General features: G+C 35.2%; 1 protein-coding gene across 1 annotated transcript in view; it reads right to left on the minus strand.

The window, feature by feature from the left end:
* The window catches only part of LOC124161153 (RYamide receptor), a 657,512-nt gene that overhangs the window by 39,669 nt on the left and 602,965 nt on the right, over nucleotides 1-14,878 (minus strand). Inside the window, exon 5 of the mRNA XM_046537388.1 lies at nucleotides 3,091-3,159. Coding sequence (XP_046393344.1) covers nucleotides 3,091-3,159 — 69 coding nt within the window. The remainder of the gene's footprint in view (nucleotides 1-3,090; nucleotides 3,160-14,878) is intronic.

The raw sequence follows: 14,878 nt of genomic DNA on the forward strand, positions 1-14,878 counted from the left end.
GTTGATACACTATCCAGTAAAGTCACTACTTTTATTTAGATCAAGTGCTTTGGCTTCACGTAAAAAATCAATAATTTAAACACAGTGAAGCAATTTGGTGAAATACACATGCTTCGTTCACATCAAGTGTCATAAGAGAGTTTTATGTCATAAATCAAAAGTATGTTATAGTTCAAACTGGCCGCGTTAAATGGCGGTGAAATTCACATTTTGATAAAAATTCCCTTAGACCAGACGATGTTCCTAAATTCCAAATGCAATTTTCAACCAAAGCTCTAACAATGCAATTCCGGTCAAGGGGAACTTTTCCCAAGGCAATAAACATGAATCTCATGATAGTTCACTGTCAAAACAACAAATATAGAATGAGATTTTGATGCGCAAAGAAAAGCATTTCCATCAGAAAAGCTTATAGAAATCTCCCATTTACTGATTTAATATTCCAGAAAAAGCATGGAGAACCAATTTTTTGACTGACACCAATTATAAAGACCAATTTTGGAATTTCTCATAAAATAAAATGTAACTCACTCATCTGAAATATCGTATTTATCTTATCATTGCTCTTAAAAATATATCAAGGGTTATGTCAGATTCGGATTTTGACAAGAGAAATAACAAAAGACTCGGGGAATTTCGGTAAATTTCTGCTCCAGGGTTTTTGATGACCATAATTAAAGATTATACTCACGTCGGAGGAACTTTTTTTTCATTCAAATCAAGCCAAAAGCTGGTTTTTTGCTTCAAGAGAGATGTAGAGATGAGGAAAATGAGTATTTTTTTCTCAATTCAAGACGTGATGTCAAATATCAGATGGGGTGACAGACCAAAGAGTGAAGGACCAAATTCATCGTGGAAAAGCATTATCAAGGCTGAAAATTCCGATAAAAATTCTCGAGCACTAGAGATATTATTATAATGGTTCCAAAAGCTGAGACTTTTCAATTTTTTCACTCAAGATGTGACGTACGATGTAAGACATGCTTACGAGAAGAGAGTGACGTGGGAATATATTGAGATGTGCAAAAAAACAGGTCACATCAGATGAAGACATTGAAACAGTTTTTTTGGCCAGAAAAACAAAGGTTGCTTGAATCATTCATGAGTAAAAAAGTTACCACATTCAGGGCATTAGCATAAGCAATGAAAAGATTGACGAATCAATAGAAATTAGTGGATAAATAAATAATTAAACAACCCGCAGAAAATTATAATAAAATATACACGAAAATACCAAAATTGACATTAACCACCTTGGTGGTGTAACTGAAAGGCCCACCTGATCGGAAATCATGATTTTTGGGCTCGAATGCCGGCTAAGAAAAATGATAATTTAATGGTACATGACACATTTTTTGTATTATGGAACAAGTGCGCGTGAATGCGCACTGTTCAGTAGCTATATAGAGTGCTAGAAACAATACAAGTTAATATAATAAATGATTACGAGCGTGATGCGCCCGCTCCCACCGGGCTTCCCCCGCTCTTTTCAATGCAGGTCCACAGAGGGATAGGTGCGTTTCTATTTAAAAATGTAGAAAAAAAAGGCAGGGTCTTATGTACAAATTTAATTGGAACGTTCATGTAAAAATTGAGGTCAGAGGACCTCTTCAAACACAAGATTGGAAGTAATTACACTATCCTCTGTTAAACGCACATGATGACTCATACTTACGTATCAACAGGAGACTTGAATGTGGAATCAGCCGCATTTTGATAAAAGTTATTTAAAGAATGCGAGATATTGTTACAAATGAACAAATGTATCAGTTTGTGCGCCGTTAACGGCAGGAATATTTACCGTTTTTTTAATTATTTAAAAAGCAATTTTTGGAAACAATGGAAATATTTAGGTAGTAAGATATGCCGTCGCATGTTCTCCGATAAATTCTGGGCACTTTGGTACCTCATTTGTAGAGTTTGGTTGCGTATAAGTTGAGAAAAAGGTATCTGTACAGTAGAAATAATATAGATGATAGATAGATTTTACTATTGAATAGCGTCTATAATAGTACCACGAGTTTTCCACCGAGGGATGCTATGTCATAGCGTCAACGTTTAAAAAAAGACCTGTTTTTCATCATCAAGACATAAGTCCCTCAGCTCTGTGAGGATTCTCAGAGCACGGAAAGCACGTCCCAGCTTGCAGCAGAATGAAAGCTAATCCATGTCAAGCCTCCAGGTTAAATAAAGAGAAATAGACTATTCTGGAGTATATTTTTGCCAGCTTTACCTGTCCACAGTCCGAAAAGTGAGAAACGTGAAAGTATACTTATCTTTTACACACTCACTGTCTAATACCATATCATAGCTTAGAAATGAGCCATCAATCGTAGTTATGCGACAATTTGGTGGTGAATCAAAAGATTTGATTCAAGGCCCATTTTTTCTTGAAAAAACTAAGAAAAAAATTTAATGTACAACCATGATAGAAACTACAAATCGTAATTCCCACACTATAATACGAAATTTGACTACCGACCATGGTTTGGTCATTATATATCGTTTTCAAGGATAATTTCTTGGAGAACAATTTTCAAGGAACTCATTAGAATTTCGAAACCATAATTGGTAGTCGACTTCTGTTTCTAAGTGTAGAAATTACCATTTGTAGTTTTTTCTATGATGATATCGTAATTTCACTATGTCAAGGGTGAAACGATTTCTTGCAATGTACAAATTATTTTCTCCACAAAACTGCCACAGGGTATTAAGTTTAAGGTATTCTTCATTAAAATCTATAAAAACTTTATCATAATTTTATCTTCTATCACATGCATAAATTTTAAATTCATCCTCAGGTTAAGTAGGAGGAGTGATAGCAAGAAATATTTTTCCATGAATACATTTTTGACGTATTTTTACAATAGAGGGTAATATTCGTTTGTTTGCTGACGAATGCAAAACAATATCCAATAGTTCATCTCCAACATGCAAAAAATTAAAAGTTATCGGCATTTGAGATAAATAAGGTAAATATTAATTCAATTCTAATGCTATTGGACTTGGAATACATATTGGTATGCAGGAGACATGAAAATGACAGTAAATTACTAAACCTTCGACATCATAACGTTGATTTAAACTTACCAATAACACATTGAGGGGTAACCAGCACACTGTGAAGACAATCACTACGGTGACCATCATCTTGATCATCTGGAATAAAAATAAGTACATAATATTAGGACTTAAGTATCATTAATACTTGTACTTATGATACAATAATCATTACCAAATCAAATATCAGAGTACACAATCGAAGATCATTAGGATAAAAGCGATTTTCCAGTTTCTCTTCATCAAATTATTCTGGAAAATGATTTCGGTTTTTTATGTGCTGAATAAGTGCATAGGCAATATTATCACCTTATATTTGCATCAAAATAATGATTGAATTTATTTTTACCATTTAAATACATTTAAACATTTTATCCACAAAAGGATAAATATATAAATTAATATGTATTAAAAATTCGATACCTTTCTCCGGATTTTCGAAAATGACTCCAGGATGTGGTGAATAAAGAAGAATACCATGGCATGGCAATTATCAAAGTTGTCCTGCCCAGTCGGTGGGCTTGTAAAATTGGCAGAGTAAGATACCAATAAAATCCAGCTAGCAAAGACTATTTAGATATAAAATTTAAAAAATTTCGTGATAATGGAAGATTTAGATTCAGACTTGTGTACTCGTAGTCGTGTGGTCCACCTGTCCACCAGTCGTGAAATGATGAATTTTGCGAATTTTCATAATCTTTTTATTGTACCCTTTAAGCCAAATAAATATACTATCACCAGGTACAACCTATTATATACATGGTTGGCAATTGTGACAAGGTCGTCAATTTTTCTCAATACCCTGTTCTATTTTTGTCCTGTCATGATCTCATCTGTGTTTTATCAATAACAGACACTTTGCTACTTCCACAAAATATTTATAACTATTTCTATGACCGGTTTCGGCAATTCACCATTATCAAATACAGAAAATATAATATATTATATTTTATTGGTGTATGTATAATATATTATAATGGTGTAATAGCCGCAACCGGTCATAGAAATTTTTAAAAATCTTTTGTGGAAGCAGCAAAGTGTCTTTTATTGATAATATGGGGCCCTTACACCACGTCCAATCTTCAAGTTTCGATTCTCATCTGTGTTTGTGATAAGTTATATACCCAGCGTTTGCCACCCAGATTATTTAATCTCAGAAAATATGACATTGCACTATATCAGAACCAACTGTTTTTCCAAAACTGGTCTCAGATTTTTTTTCTCCTGTTCTTCTTGGTGACCTGAAATTGAGGTCACTCAGTTCCAACATACTGCATTGTGTGACTATTTAGATGCATAAACACATATATTACTGTAAAAGGCCTCCCACTCCCTGGATCTCTGAGGAAATAAAAAACCTTATCAAGGAAAGGAACTCACTCACATGATCCTTCATTCGTACACGAGGCCACTTCGTTCACAGCAACTTGAAACAAAGTGCAGAACCATTAGTAAAAACGTGTAGTCACTCACGATGTAAGCGTCAATATTACCCCAATGCGTTTCTTAAGCCAATGTAATATCCTGTGGTCTGGCGACAACTACTTACTGGCAACTTGGCCCACAGCGACAGAAAGACAGCCTTGTTGCCAATCACCTTTCGATGAACAATTGAAATGAATATCTCGTCATATCAAGCGTCGTCTTTACCGGCAAGAGTGGATCAAAGCGTTACTTTCCCCACAAAGACAATTAGTCCCATGCAATGATGGCAACTTCTTCTTCAATGACATCATTCCGAAACTCTAGACTTTTAACATTAGTTGCTTCAAGACACACTAAATATACGATAATTGCCATGAGAAAAAAATTCCCCTGGGCCGGGAATGGAACCACGGACATTTTGCTTTCTGGACCACTGCGCATACCACTACGCTATCCAGGTTATTCAATTCCCATGGCAATTATACCCTTGCCCAGTGGCTCGGAAATCCAAAGTTCCGTGGTTCGATTCCCGGTCCAGGGGAATTTTTCTCATGGCAATTCTTGTATATTTCACCGCCGTTCACGCGGCAGGATTAGAAATATTACACTCACTCCTAAAGTATATAAGAAATATCGATGGACTTCACTACTATGCCTGGAGGCACTTTGGCCCCTGTGATCAGGAAAATAATGTTCATTTAGTCGTCAGTCTCTCGAAAGTGCGCTTATAGGGAGAATAAAGGAAACACAAATAATGGAGGAAGCACGAAAATGAAAAACCATAATGCCGATGAGGCATTTTTTATCCTTTGAGACCAACCAGAGAAAACGTAACTCCCATGAAAATAAATATTTACTTTTGAAAAAAAAATTATTACTAATTTATGAAACTGGTCCATCTAAGGTTCTATAAAACTATTCAGAATCGCTTAAAATAATCCTTTTCAATATATTGTTACACATTTATTGAAAATTGATAAACATTTTTGTCCACAATAGAACCATAGAACTCGATTTTGACCACTCAGCTTGCAACAAAAACAAAAAAAAAACGATCTTCGGAATAAAAAATTATTTAATGATGTTGGAGGTATATGTTAGGTACCTACCTATCCTAAATGTTCACTGAAAATACTTAAAATGGATTAAGGTTCCATTAGGTATTTAAAGAAAATTTTTACTACTAATATTTACTAGCAGTGCCGTTGCAAGCGGGAGGTCCGGTGGGTCCGAACCCCCCCAAAGTTTTAAAACACAATTACTTTGCTTCCTGAATGAAAATAAATTACTGTAAAATCATGAAATTACGAAAAATTTCTTTGAAAAATGAAGTTATTTCGATTATTAAAAGTATTAAAATTATTTTAAGACTTTTAATAGTCTAACCCCTCTAATTAATATCCTGTTTTTAAAAAATTACCTCCCCCCGGTTTTAGATCCCGCACAGAACAAAATTCTACTGGTGGCAAGGGTTTCGTAATTACAATTAAAATATTCCTGCAATGATGTTGAAGTAAACTTTCTTTTCCACCATTGCTACCGAAATGCTTGGATCATTGTTAATTTAGGCAGCATACGCTTGAAATGAACTTTTTCTTGAACAAAAATCATGGTTGTAACCTCTGCAAGAAAAGCATAATAAAAACAAAATATTTTACACCGGTACCAGATGCTTACCGTAACACCGTACTTAAAAGGCGTTCATTCAAAGTAAATGAGACGCCAATTCAGGAAAAAAAATTTGTGAAAATCAGCAAAAGAGTGCCAAATAAAAAGGCAGAGCATCATATTTCGCGTAAGTGGGGTCATCCACTAAATGTCACCATTATATCGCGGGGTCTTTTTTCATGTATTATGAAAAGACTTTAAAATTCAGAGGATGCGCTCGGCAATATCTGTGAAAGTAGGGTCATAAATTTTGCTTGGTTCTCGGAATTATTTCCCTGGCATTTATAGTGCTTCTGCGGGCGGTCATATGAATCATAAATAGGTTATTACGTGAAAGAGTAGTCTAACGGGTACAATTATCGCTTTAAGCCACGTCACGGGCTAATAAATAATCATGACCAGTCCTAATAAGTATGTAAGTCCCTTAATATCAGGTTTTTGGGACTTTTAGTTTTGAAAATTTATGTGAAGGAACAAATTTACCAAATGAGAACAGCATTTCAAAAAATGAGTATAAGTCTAGCTAACCAGAACACAAAAAAAATTGTTGTCCTTACGAGCCACTTATCCACAAAAATGTGCCCTGCTGTATTCCTTGCTGTTACGAAAGCAATTTTAGTTTTTCTCACATACACCAATCATATATCTATTTTATTTTTTATCTTTCCTAAATTAATATCTATGCATACATTCCCAACAACCCCACGAACATTTTCCTTTCGCAAATCTCCTTTGCGTCGCCATAAGCTTTTCATTGTAATTTCCACTGAGTTTTTCACATTTGGCAAAACAATGGTCTCTCACCTCAGGATAAAATGAGGAAACAAACCAAAAGAACGGCATGGAGAGTCTCTTTGAAGGTAGCCTCGGAGACACCGCATCATTTAACCGTCTAATGCTATGATAGGGATCAATTTATTTAATAGGGAAGACCGTGGGTATAAATTAATCGGTGTATTCAAAGAATAACGGGACGAAAATCGGGTCTCCAAAGAGTCCCTGGAAATTTTATTGCAATTCATAATAAGATTTAGTCATGATGAAAATGGTTGCCATCTATGGGAAAATATCTAGAGTCCTAGAGAAGCACAAATAAGAACCATTCACAAGCCGCCTGAGAATCTAAGGAACACACATGCCCGAGTTAAGGATGAACTCGGCCTTAAAACTCCGTGGGATTACCGAATTCCATGTGGATGCGGTGAAGCCTATATCGGAGAGACGCGGATGAAGGAACATAGGAGGAGCATCCGACTTGGCCAACCTGAAAAATCCTCCGTGGCAGAACATAGCATAGACAACAACCACCGGATACTTTTTGACGACGCCAAATCACTTAGCCGATACAACGGCTAATGGGACCGGATAACGAAGGAGGCGATTAAAATGGAATGGAGATTGCAGATTAGTATACTTTAATTTGTGAATTAATTGAAATTCGTTCGCATCAAGAAAATCTTATCTTGGCATTTGCTTTTTTTTGTACATAAATAAGTAATCTCATGAATAAGTAACTCAGAATTTAGAAAAAAAATAATTTTCCCCTAATTTCTAAATCATACAAATGATTGGTAAAATTTGGTTTAACTTATGGCGTTTTAGGGATTTTTTTTCGTCATCTGCCTTTACCCGCGCCCCTATACTGAGACTTTCAGACCGCTCCCCACGCTGGGTTAAATAAACAGGCAGAGTTAACATGGCTTAGTCTCTATTGGTGTTTGCTACCGTATTTGGGATAGAATCATCTATTTGTTTTCTCAAAGAGATTTGGTGACAAACATGAAATCAAACTATTGAAAACAATGGAGGAACAGATAGGGTGGAGATCCCTTTGGGCAAGTGGTCTCCTTAGCATTTGTATCGCAGGCAGTCGTCACAGCAAATTACGGGGCGACCGAAGCATCCCTAAGCCCTCCCCCTCCCTGCTACGTGCCTGCCTCGGTCACGCCCTCGCACTGTTCGACGGTTTCTGAGTCCCATTCTGAGACCGAGGGCCCCTGATTCTTCATTCATGGCGAGGACAGCGAGGAAGGGGCAGTTGAGAGGCATTCCCTCTCCGCTCAGTGAGTGGGCGAAGATGCTCCTGTCGTCGGATCGATGGACACCAGAGTAATTTCCCTTTCCCCGGTGCCCCCGTCGCAACCAGATCTGTCGTTTTCTTCTTCAACCCCCTTGAGCAAAAAGATGGTCACATTTATTTTCTCCTTTGCACGTTCTCGCAAAGAGAAAGGCCTCCTATTTTCCATCAAGGATAGATTTCACGACCGCTCATCACGTCACAGACCTCGAGACGTCAGCAAGACATCGCCGGAATAAACGTCTGTCTCCATCAACACCCAAGATCTCACGACGGCGAGAATAAAAAATCAAATAAGTTGACTTATTTTTACAATTCTTGAAAAGATTATAAAAAGAAAATTTCAGCTGTTAAATTAAGCCAAAGTCACGCTTTCCTAAGCCTCACAGGACATTTTTAAGAAATGAACGGAGAGAATAAAATGTTTCCCTCGTAAGTAGTTATGCAGAGTGGTAGGTAAAAAAGAAAAGTTTTTTTTATATTCCATTCTGGAAGAATTTTTTTGTTATTCAATAGAATACACAGTATTGCGATTGTTTTCTAAAGGTGATCCCATCAACAGGCCTCTGGCTTCGCCTGAAACTCCAAAATTGGTTTAGTGCCAATATTTTTTTATTTTTAAATTGTGTAAGGAGAAATTAATTAATTTAAAATAATTATTATCATAAAATAAAATTGCAACTCTAGGGGCCCTTCCCAAGAGGGCTTGATGCTTAATTTCTTAGCTTCAATTGGGTGAATCAACAGTCCATTGTTAAGTGTTCATTGGTAATTTTAGAGCTAATACGTTATAAAAGTTGCCCAATAGTCCCATTCTACTTTACAAGCTATGGGATAGCGGCAGGGGGATGAGCGTATCCAATCGGCGTTTCTAACGGTACTCAAGTGAAATGATTGAGAGCGATTTATTACAAAATACTGAACATAGCAAGTAACTATGTTCGGTACCATGCGCATGTGTGCTACTTTAGTTATTTACACTATGAAATTCCGCATGAAAAAATCATTTGGGATAGTCACTGTTCGAACCCTTATCTTCCGATAACTTATCCCTGGACATCAACGAGTTTGAAATCAGCGTAAACATCCAGGGATACTGTGTAATAGCTTCCGGAAATTGTGGTTTGAAAGGTTCTCGATATTATCAAAATTTTAACGAAATTGACAATTTTTGCAAAAAGACCTAATATATTTCAGGTATTGCCAAAGAAAAAATTTGAGATTCGCTTATTTGGAGATAATACGCTGAATAAAAAATTCCCAAACGATATGAAGTATTTTAATATTGCATGCTAAATCCACACACCATTGCTTTCAGACCAGTCAATCTGCGTGTATCGATCCCATATGACGTCGTCAGGTGTGTGCAATCTTGCCATTAAATACAAGCCAGCCAGTTAACACACGTACCAGACGCATGTTTCATCCATAGATCGTTTAGTCCACAAAGCCGCTCAGTCTATCCCCAACTGGCACCTCTCCCAGATCGCCGTGTGACGGGCAAAGGGTCCTTCCATCTAGATATCTGCCTAAGCCATCTAATTAGGCTCTTAAGCTTGAAGCAGAGGCACATTTGACCGTTCCGTTGTCATGCTAGGTTACAAGCACGGAGTACCAAGCTCCTGGCGCTTAACAAAAGAGCATAACCCTCTTAGCTGTACATCATTGACGCGCCAACTATTGACAGAAATGCAACCCCTCCGTTTCTCTGGCATCAACTGTGGTCTAACTGGACACCAGCCACTACATCACCACCAGTCAGAAAACAATTGGATTCCATTGATTCAGGTTTTAAGATCTTTCTTTTCCCGATGAATCTCACATGTAATAACAGATACTCTCATTTGCATTGAATTGTTTACGTTTACCTTATATATGCAAATACATACCAATACATTTCAATTGACGCCATAGTATACACTTCAGTTCCTTCCATTGATCATTCTCTCTCGTTAGCTTTCGTCTTTATACCTTTGTGTGTCACAATAGGAATGGAAAAATATTAATTAAAATATTTCCACTTATTTAAATCTGTATACGGTAAAGAGCACTCAATGCTTCTCTTTCATTAGGGTGTGGTGCAGAATTATCTTAGAAGACATACGGTGAATTCAAAATTCTTAAGTTATAAACATGTCATTTGAAATTTAAAATAATATGTCTATGTGCTAAGGCTCATCGTACCACTTATACGATATTTTACAGCTTTACTTTTGCTAATAAGTACTGCTTGAGTTTTATAAATTAACGGGAAATTTTTTTAGCCAACCCACAGAACAAATTTTATTCCAATTTGCATCTTTGACTGCCAAATAATACATTATCACTCATTTCTGCTTGAAACTTTCATAAATTTTCCCATTTACCAAATGCGAGGCTTCAGATTTTAAGGGTAAAGTATAATTAATTATAAAAATTTATTGCTGCCCATCCTGAAATAATTTCGGTATCTTCCACAAAAGGATACTAATAATTACTGACTAAATAGGGAAACATAACACTAATAAAATCAAGCAACTGTGAAATATATGCTACAACATCTCAGGATCCATTTTATGGATTATCTATTTCTCGAAACAAATGAGGTGGTCAGAAAACAAGGGGTACAAGGAATTTTCTTTCTAAACAGTGTTAGGTTCAGATATCAGGCAAATAAACAAACGGGATCAACTAGATACTTAGCAGTGCATTTTATTTACCACTCGATGTCAACACAGAACAAATACTCAATCGTATCTCTTGGTCACCAAGTTTTCGTTTATTTCTTAAATCAATTCATCTAGCTAACTCTGTTTAGAAAAAAAAATCACTTGTACCCCTTGGCTTCTCAACCTCTAAAATAAAATGATTATCTTATTCAATGAATTTCTCATCGATTACTATGCTATGAGAAGTGGATAAATAATATTTTATTTCAACCAGCCAAAGTTACAGTTATGAAAACCTGCATTCTTATCACTCTAAACTTTCAAATCGGCAGAGCGCTAATAATTATTTAAAAAATAACTATCAATTATTTTACCACTATCAGGGAAAAATTAGTCTAATCGAAACCTCAAAACCTTTCAAATTTCATTTGAGATAATGTTTCGTTTGTGATAATGTTTTCCTTTTTTTAAAATGGACCTTACGTACGAGGACGCATATCATGCTAAATGAAAAGTAATCTTCGAAAAAAGATTTTAATCAAAACCATGTATCCGTTGGGAAAAATGGACAATTCAAGGAAGAAATTTATGACAATATGGAATAATTAGTAAAATAATTGCTTGAGCGAGAAAGGGAATGAAGTTCAAGAGCCTCTATCTCGTTAAATTTCCTTGGCTGGAAAACAAAGTGCGCGACTCTTTGAGCTCAAATGCCAGTAGGTTTTTAAAGCTGCTTCAATGGTTCTGAATAAACTCAAAAATGGATTTTACAACAGAGGTTTATATAAAATGCTACCAGTGACAGGTAATTTATATGTGTCTGTCCATCAATTTATTTTGAGCGCCACAAATAAAAATGAAAATCTCATTGAGGATTTCAGCCTCATTTTCTCGCATTTCTATAATTTAAAACGTCAAAAATTATTCCGAACGAATAAAGAAATTTTTATCAAGGGGTACACATTTCTGAACGACTGATTTTGTATCATGTTTAGAATTATTTAAGTGATTAAAATTTTTACAATTTGACAGTATTAGCAATTTAATTCTTCAACTAAAAATATAGAATTTCCTGGGGAAAAAGTACAGAACTCATTGAAGTCATTCATTAGGCTTTCTTCATTTCAACCCAATAGTCTCAAGGTGCTTACTGATGTTTTATTTTACAGTTACAGTAGATGGTCTCCTTAAAATAGAAGAAAAAGGGCCATTTCGCACCTCTTCATATATATCGCACACCTTTCACTGGTACTCTTTTTCAGTTTAAAGGATACCTAAAATCTTTTTTAGACGAATTTAATAATTGTATATCTATTCAAATGTAAAATTTTCGTTTTATTTTCAATCTGTTTCATAGTCTAGACTGATGGCAATGCTGTGAGATTCGCACTTAAGAAAAATTGAAACAGCTGTCATACATATCCATGCCTTTTTATATGTAAAATTCTCTCACGGCTAGTTGTAGCCGTGAGAATGGGTAACGAGACGGAACCCGAAACGTCGGCGCTCTTACAAAATCTTACTCGCGCGGAATCCCGAGAAAAGTTTAAATAGACTTTTTATATATTTATGCAATGAATAGCTAGTAAATGACACTGAAAAACTTCTTAAATACAAGATCAAAAACAGCAATCAAAATAAAATACATCGGATTGTGATCCTGCTCTAAATGATTAACTGTCTATTGTGATGTTGTTTTTTTAATGAACCAGCCAAATCTTTATGTACTCTTTATGTAAATCTTTATCTCCTCTCATTTGTACCATCGTTTCATACTACAGGTATATGTCAGTTCCTATATTAAATCTTATTTATTATCATTAAAATTTTGGGTATCAATTAATTTAGACTTTAACCTCTAAAATTTTATAATACCTGATGCCTGTATAATTTTAATGCAATAACAATTTCAGGATTAATTGATTTATGAGAGTATCAAGCTGACGTGCATGTTTAATGGTACCCGTGACTCGAAGTACTGAAGATATGCAACGAAATTTGGAGATTTATTTCCATTCTACTTAATACTGCGCCACTCAATTTGGGTTAATTTAGACTTTAGTAATCTCTTTACTTAGCCTAATGGTTAATTTGGACTTTGAAGCCCTAAATCGGCTAATAGAGATGTCCGAGTAAGGCTAAGTACATACAAGAGGCTTATTGACTGAAGAACGTATCATCCTGAACGGATGAGCCGAGGCATGGACACAAAGATGGAAAGGTAAATAATACCGCCAATGGACCTGCTGGCCCTAAAAAAATAAAGTTTGATGGGCCAAAATTTGAGAGCATCATACGACAGATAAAAATCTTCATCAAAAAGGTATTTTAATCAATACATTAATTTGGCATTCAAAAACCGAAGTGACACAAAGAAAACGTAATTTTTTCTCAAGTGATTATAATATATAGACATGATATATTGATTCTCCCATTAATCAAAGAATCTTAAAATAATTTTTATATTTCATTTATTCACGCTTCGGGTAGTATAAAACCGTTGAGATTGAAGCGTAGTTACCTAAATGTTTCCTGAAAGTTTATCAGTGCTAATCTCTTGATAAATAGCAGTATAAGTGGCAAATAACATAGCATAAATAGCATCTCAATGTACTTATATTTAAAAAACCCAAGAACGTATTTCATCCTAAATTTACCATTAAATCTCTACCGTTCACACTTCAAGTGCTATCAGATTCATCGTCCTTACTATACTTCTCTATATTAAAATTAGCCGAGAGTCACCAGCGCTTGAATAAAATGTTCAGTTTATTTTTTACAGTTTCAATAATTTTATATTTTAGTTATAGTTGGCTGTACTACTGAAAAATTTAAGTAAAAATGACCGACCTATGGCATTGAAAAATACCAACCAAAATTTACCTATTTACTATGTTCAGAATGGATTTTCCGCTTACTTTCCAATTTCTTGAAATTCTATTAATAAATTTATCTGGAATTTTCTGATGCTTACGTTCCCGTATCGGCACAACCACTGACTTTAACATGATAGATATCCAATTTTATCTTGAGTTAACGGCAATTAACATAGTTCTACCAACTTTTTGCCTTTGATTTTGTTAACTGGACATTTTGCTGACGTAGAGAGATCGGATTTCATCCCCAACGGCTCAAATGCGGATGGATTTGTAATCTAGTTCCGATAAATGACTGCCCACTCGTACGTTACGCATTCAGATAAGTATCGCTTACTCCGCTAAATGGCAATTGAAGGTTTTACCCGGAAATCGCTAATCAGCTCACCAAAGCTGAAATCTGGGTTTAGTTAAGGGAAAAAGGTCTAATTATCTATAAGACCGTAATTTAAGCATAAAAAATCAACAAAATTGCATCGCCATGCTACAACTCAACCCAATTGTTTTTCTTTCTCTCTTTATCTCTGTGCTTCATTGTAGCTGAGGCAGGCATATTCCCTAACGAAACAACATTTTTATTTCATGGTGATATTTTTTAACAGTATAATATATTATTGACACAAGAAAAAAATGTATTGCAATGGAATTCATAGAAATTGATAAAACTATAAAAAATATGAATATAATAATGTAAAATAGCAACTAAAAAAACTTTAAAATCACATAAAACGTATGTCAAATCAATTTTCCTGCAATTACAAATGGATCATGACGGTCCTGTTAAGCCCTTTATGGGCTTGTCAGCAAGTGCCATTTTTAAACTAATTTAGTTGCCGGACGTCTGCAAAGGAAATTGTTTGGAATAGATATGGAATAACAGATACAGTTTTTGTAAGTAATAGTTGTGAAGACAACACTCCAAAGCAAATTTCGACACCCAAGAAAGTTTATAATGCAACTTTTTTTATGTTGTTTCTTTACAGAAAAAAACCTATAACATCAGAGCAAGAGAAATAGGATAACAAATATATTTTATAGATGTACATTTATTCCACATAGTGGCAATAAGTCCTTGTCGCAAAAGTATTTCTACACAATTTTATGGCAGGGTGTTTATTAAAACG

The sequence above is a fragment of the Ischnura elegans genome, chromosome 6, assembly GCF_921293095.1.
Source record: "Ischnura elegans chromosome 6, ioIscEleg1.1, whole genome shotgun sequence".
Classification (NCBI taxonomy): Eukaryota; Metazoa; Arthropoda; class Insecta; order Odonata; family Coenagrionidae; genus Ischnura; species Ischnura elegans.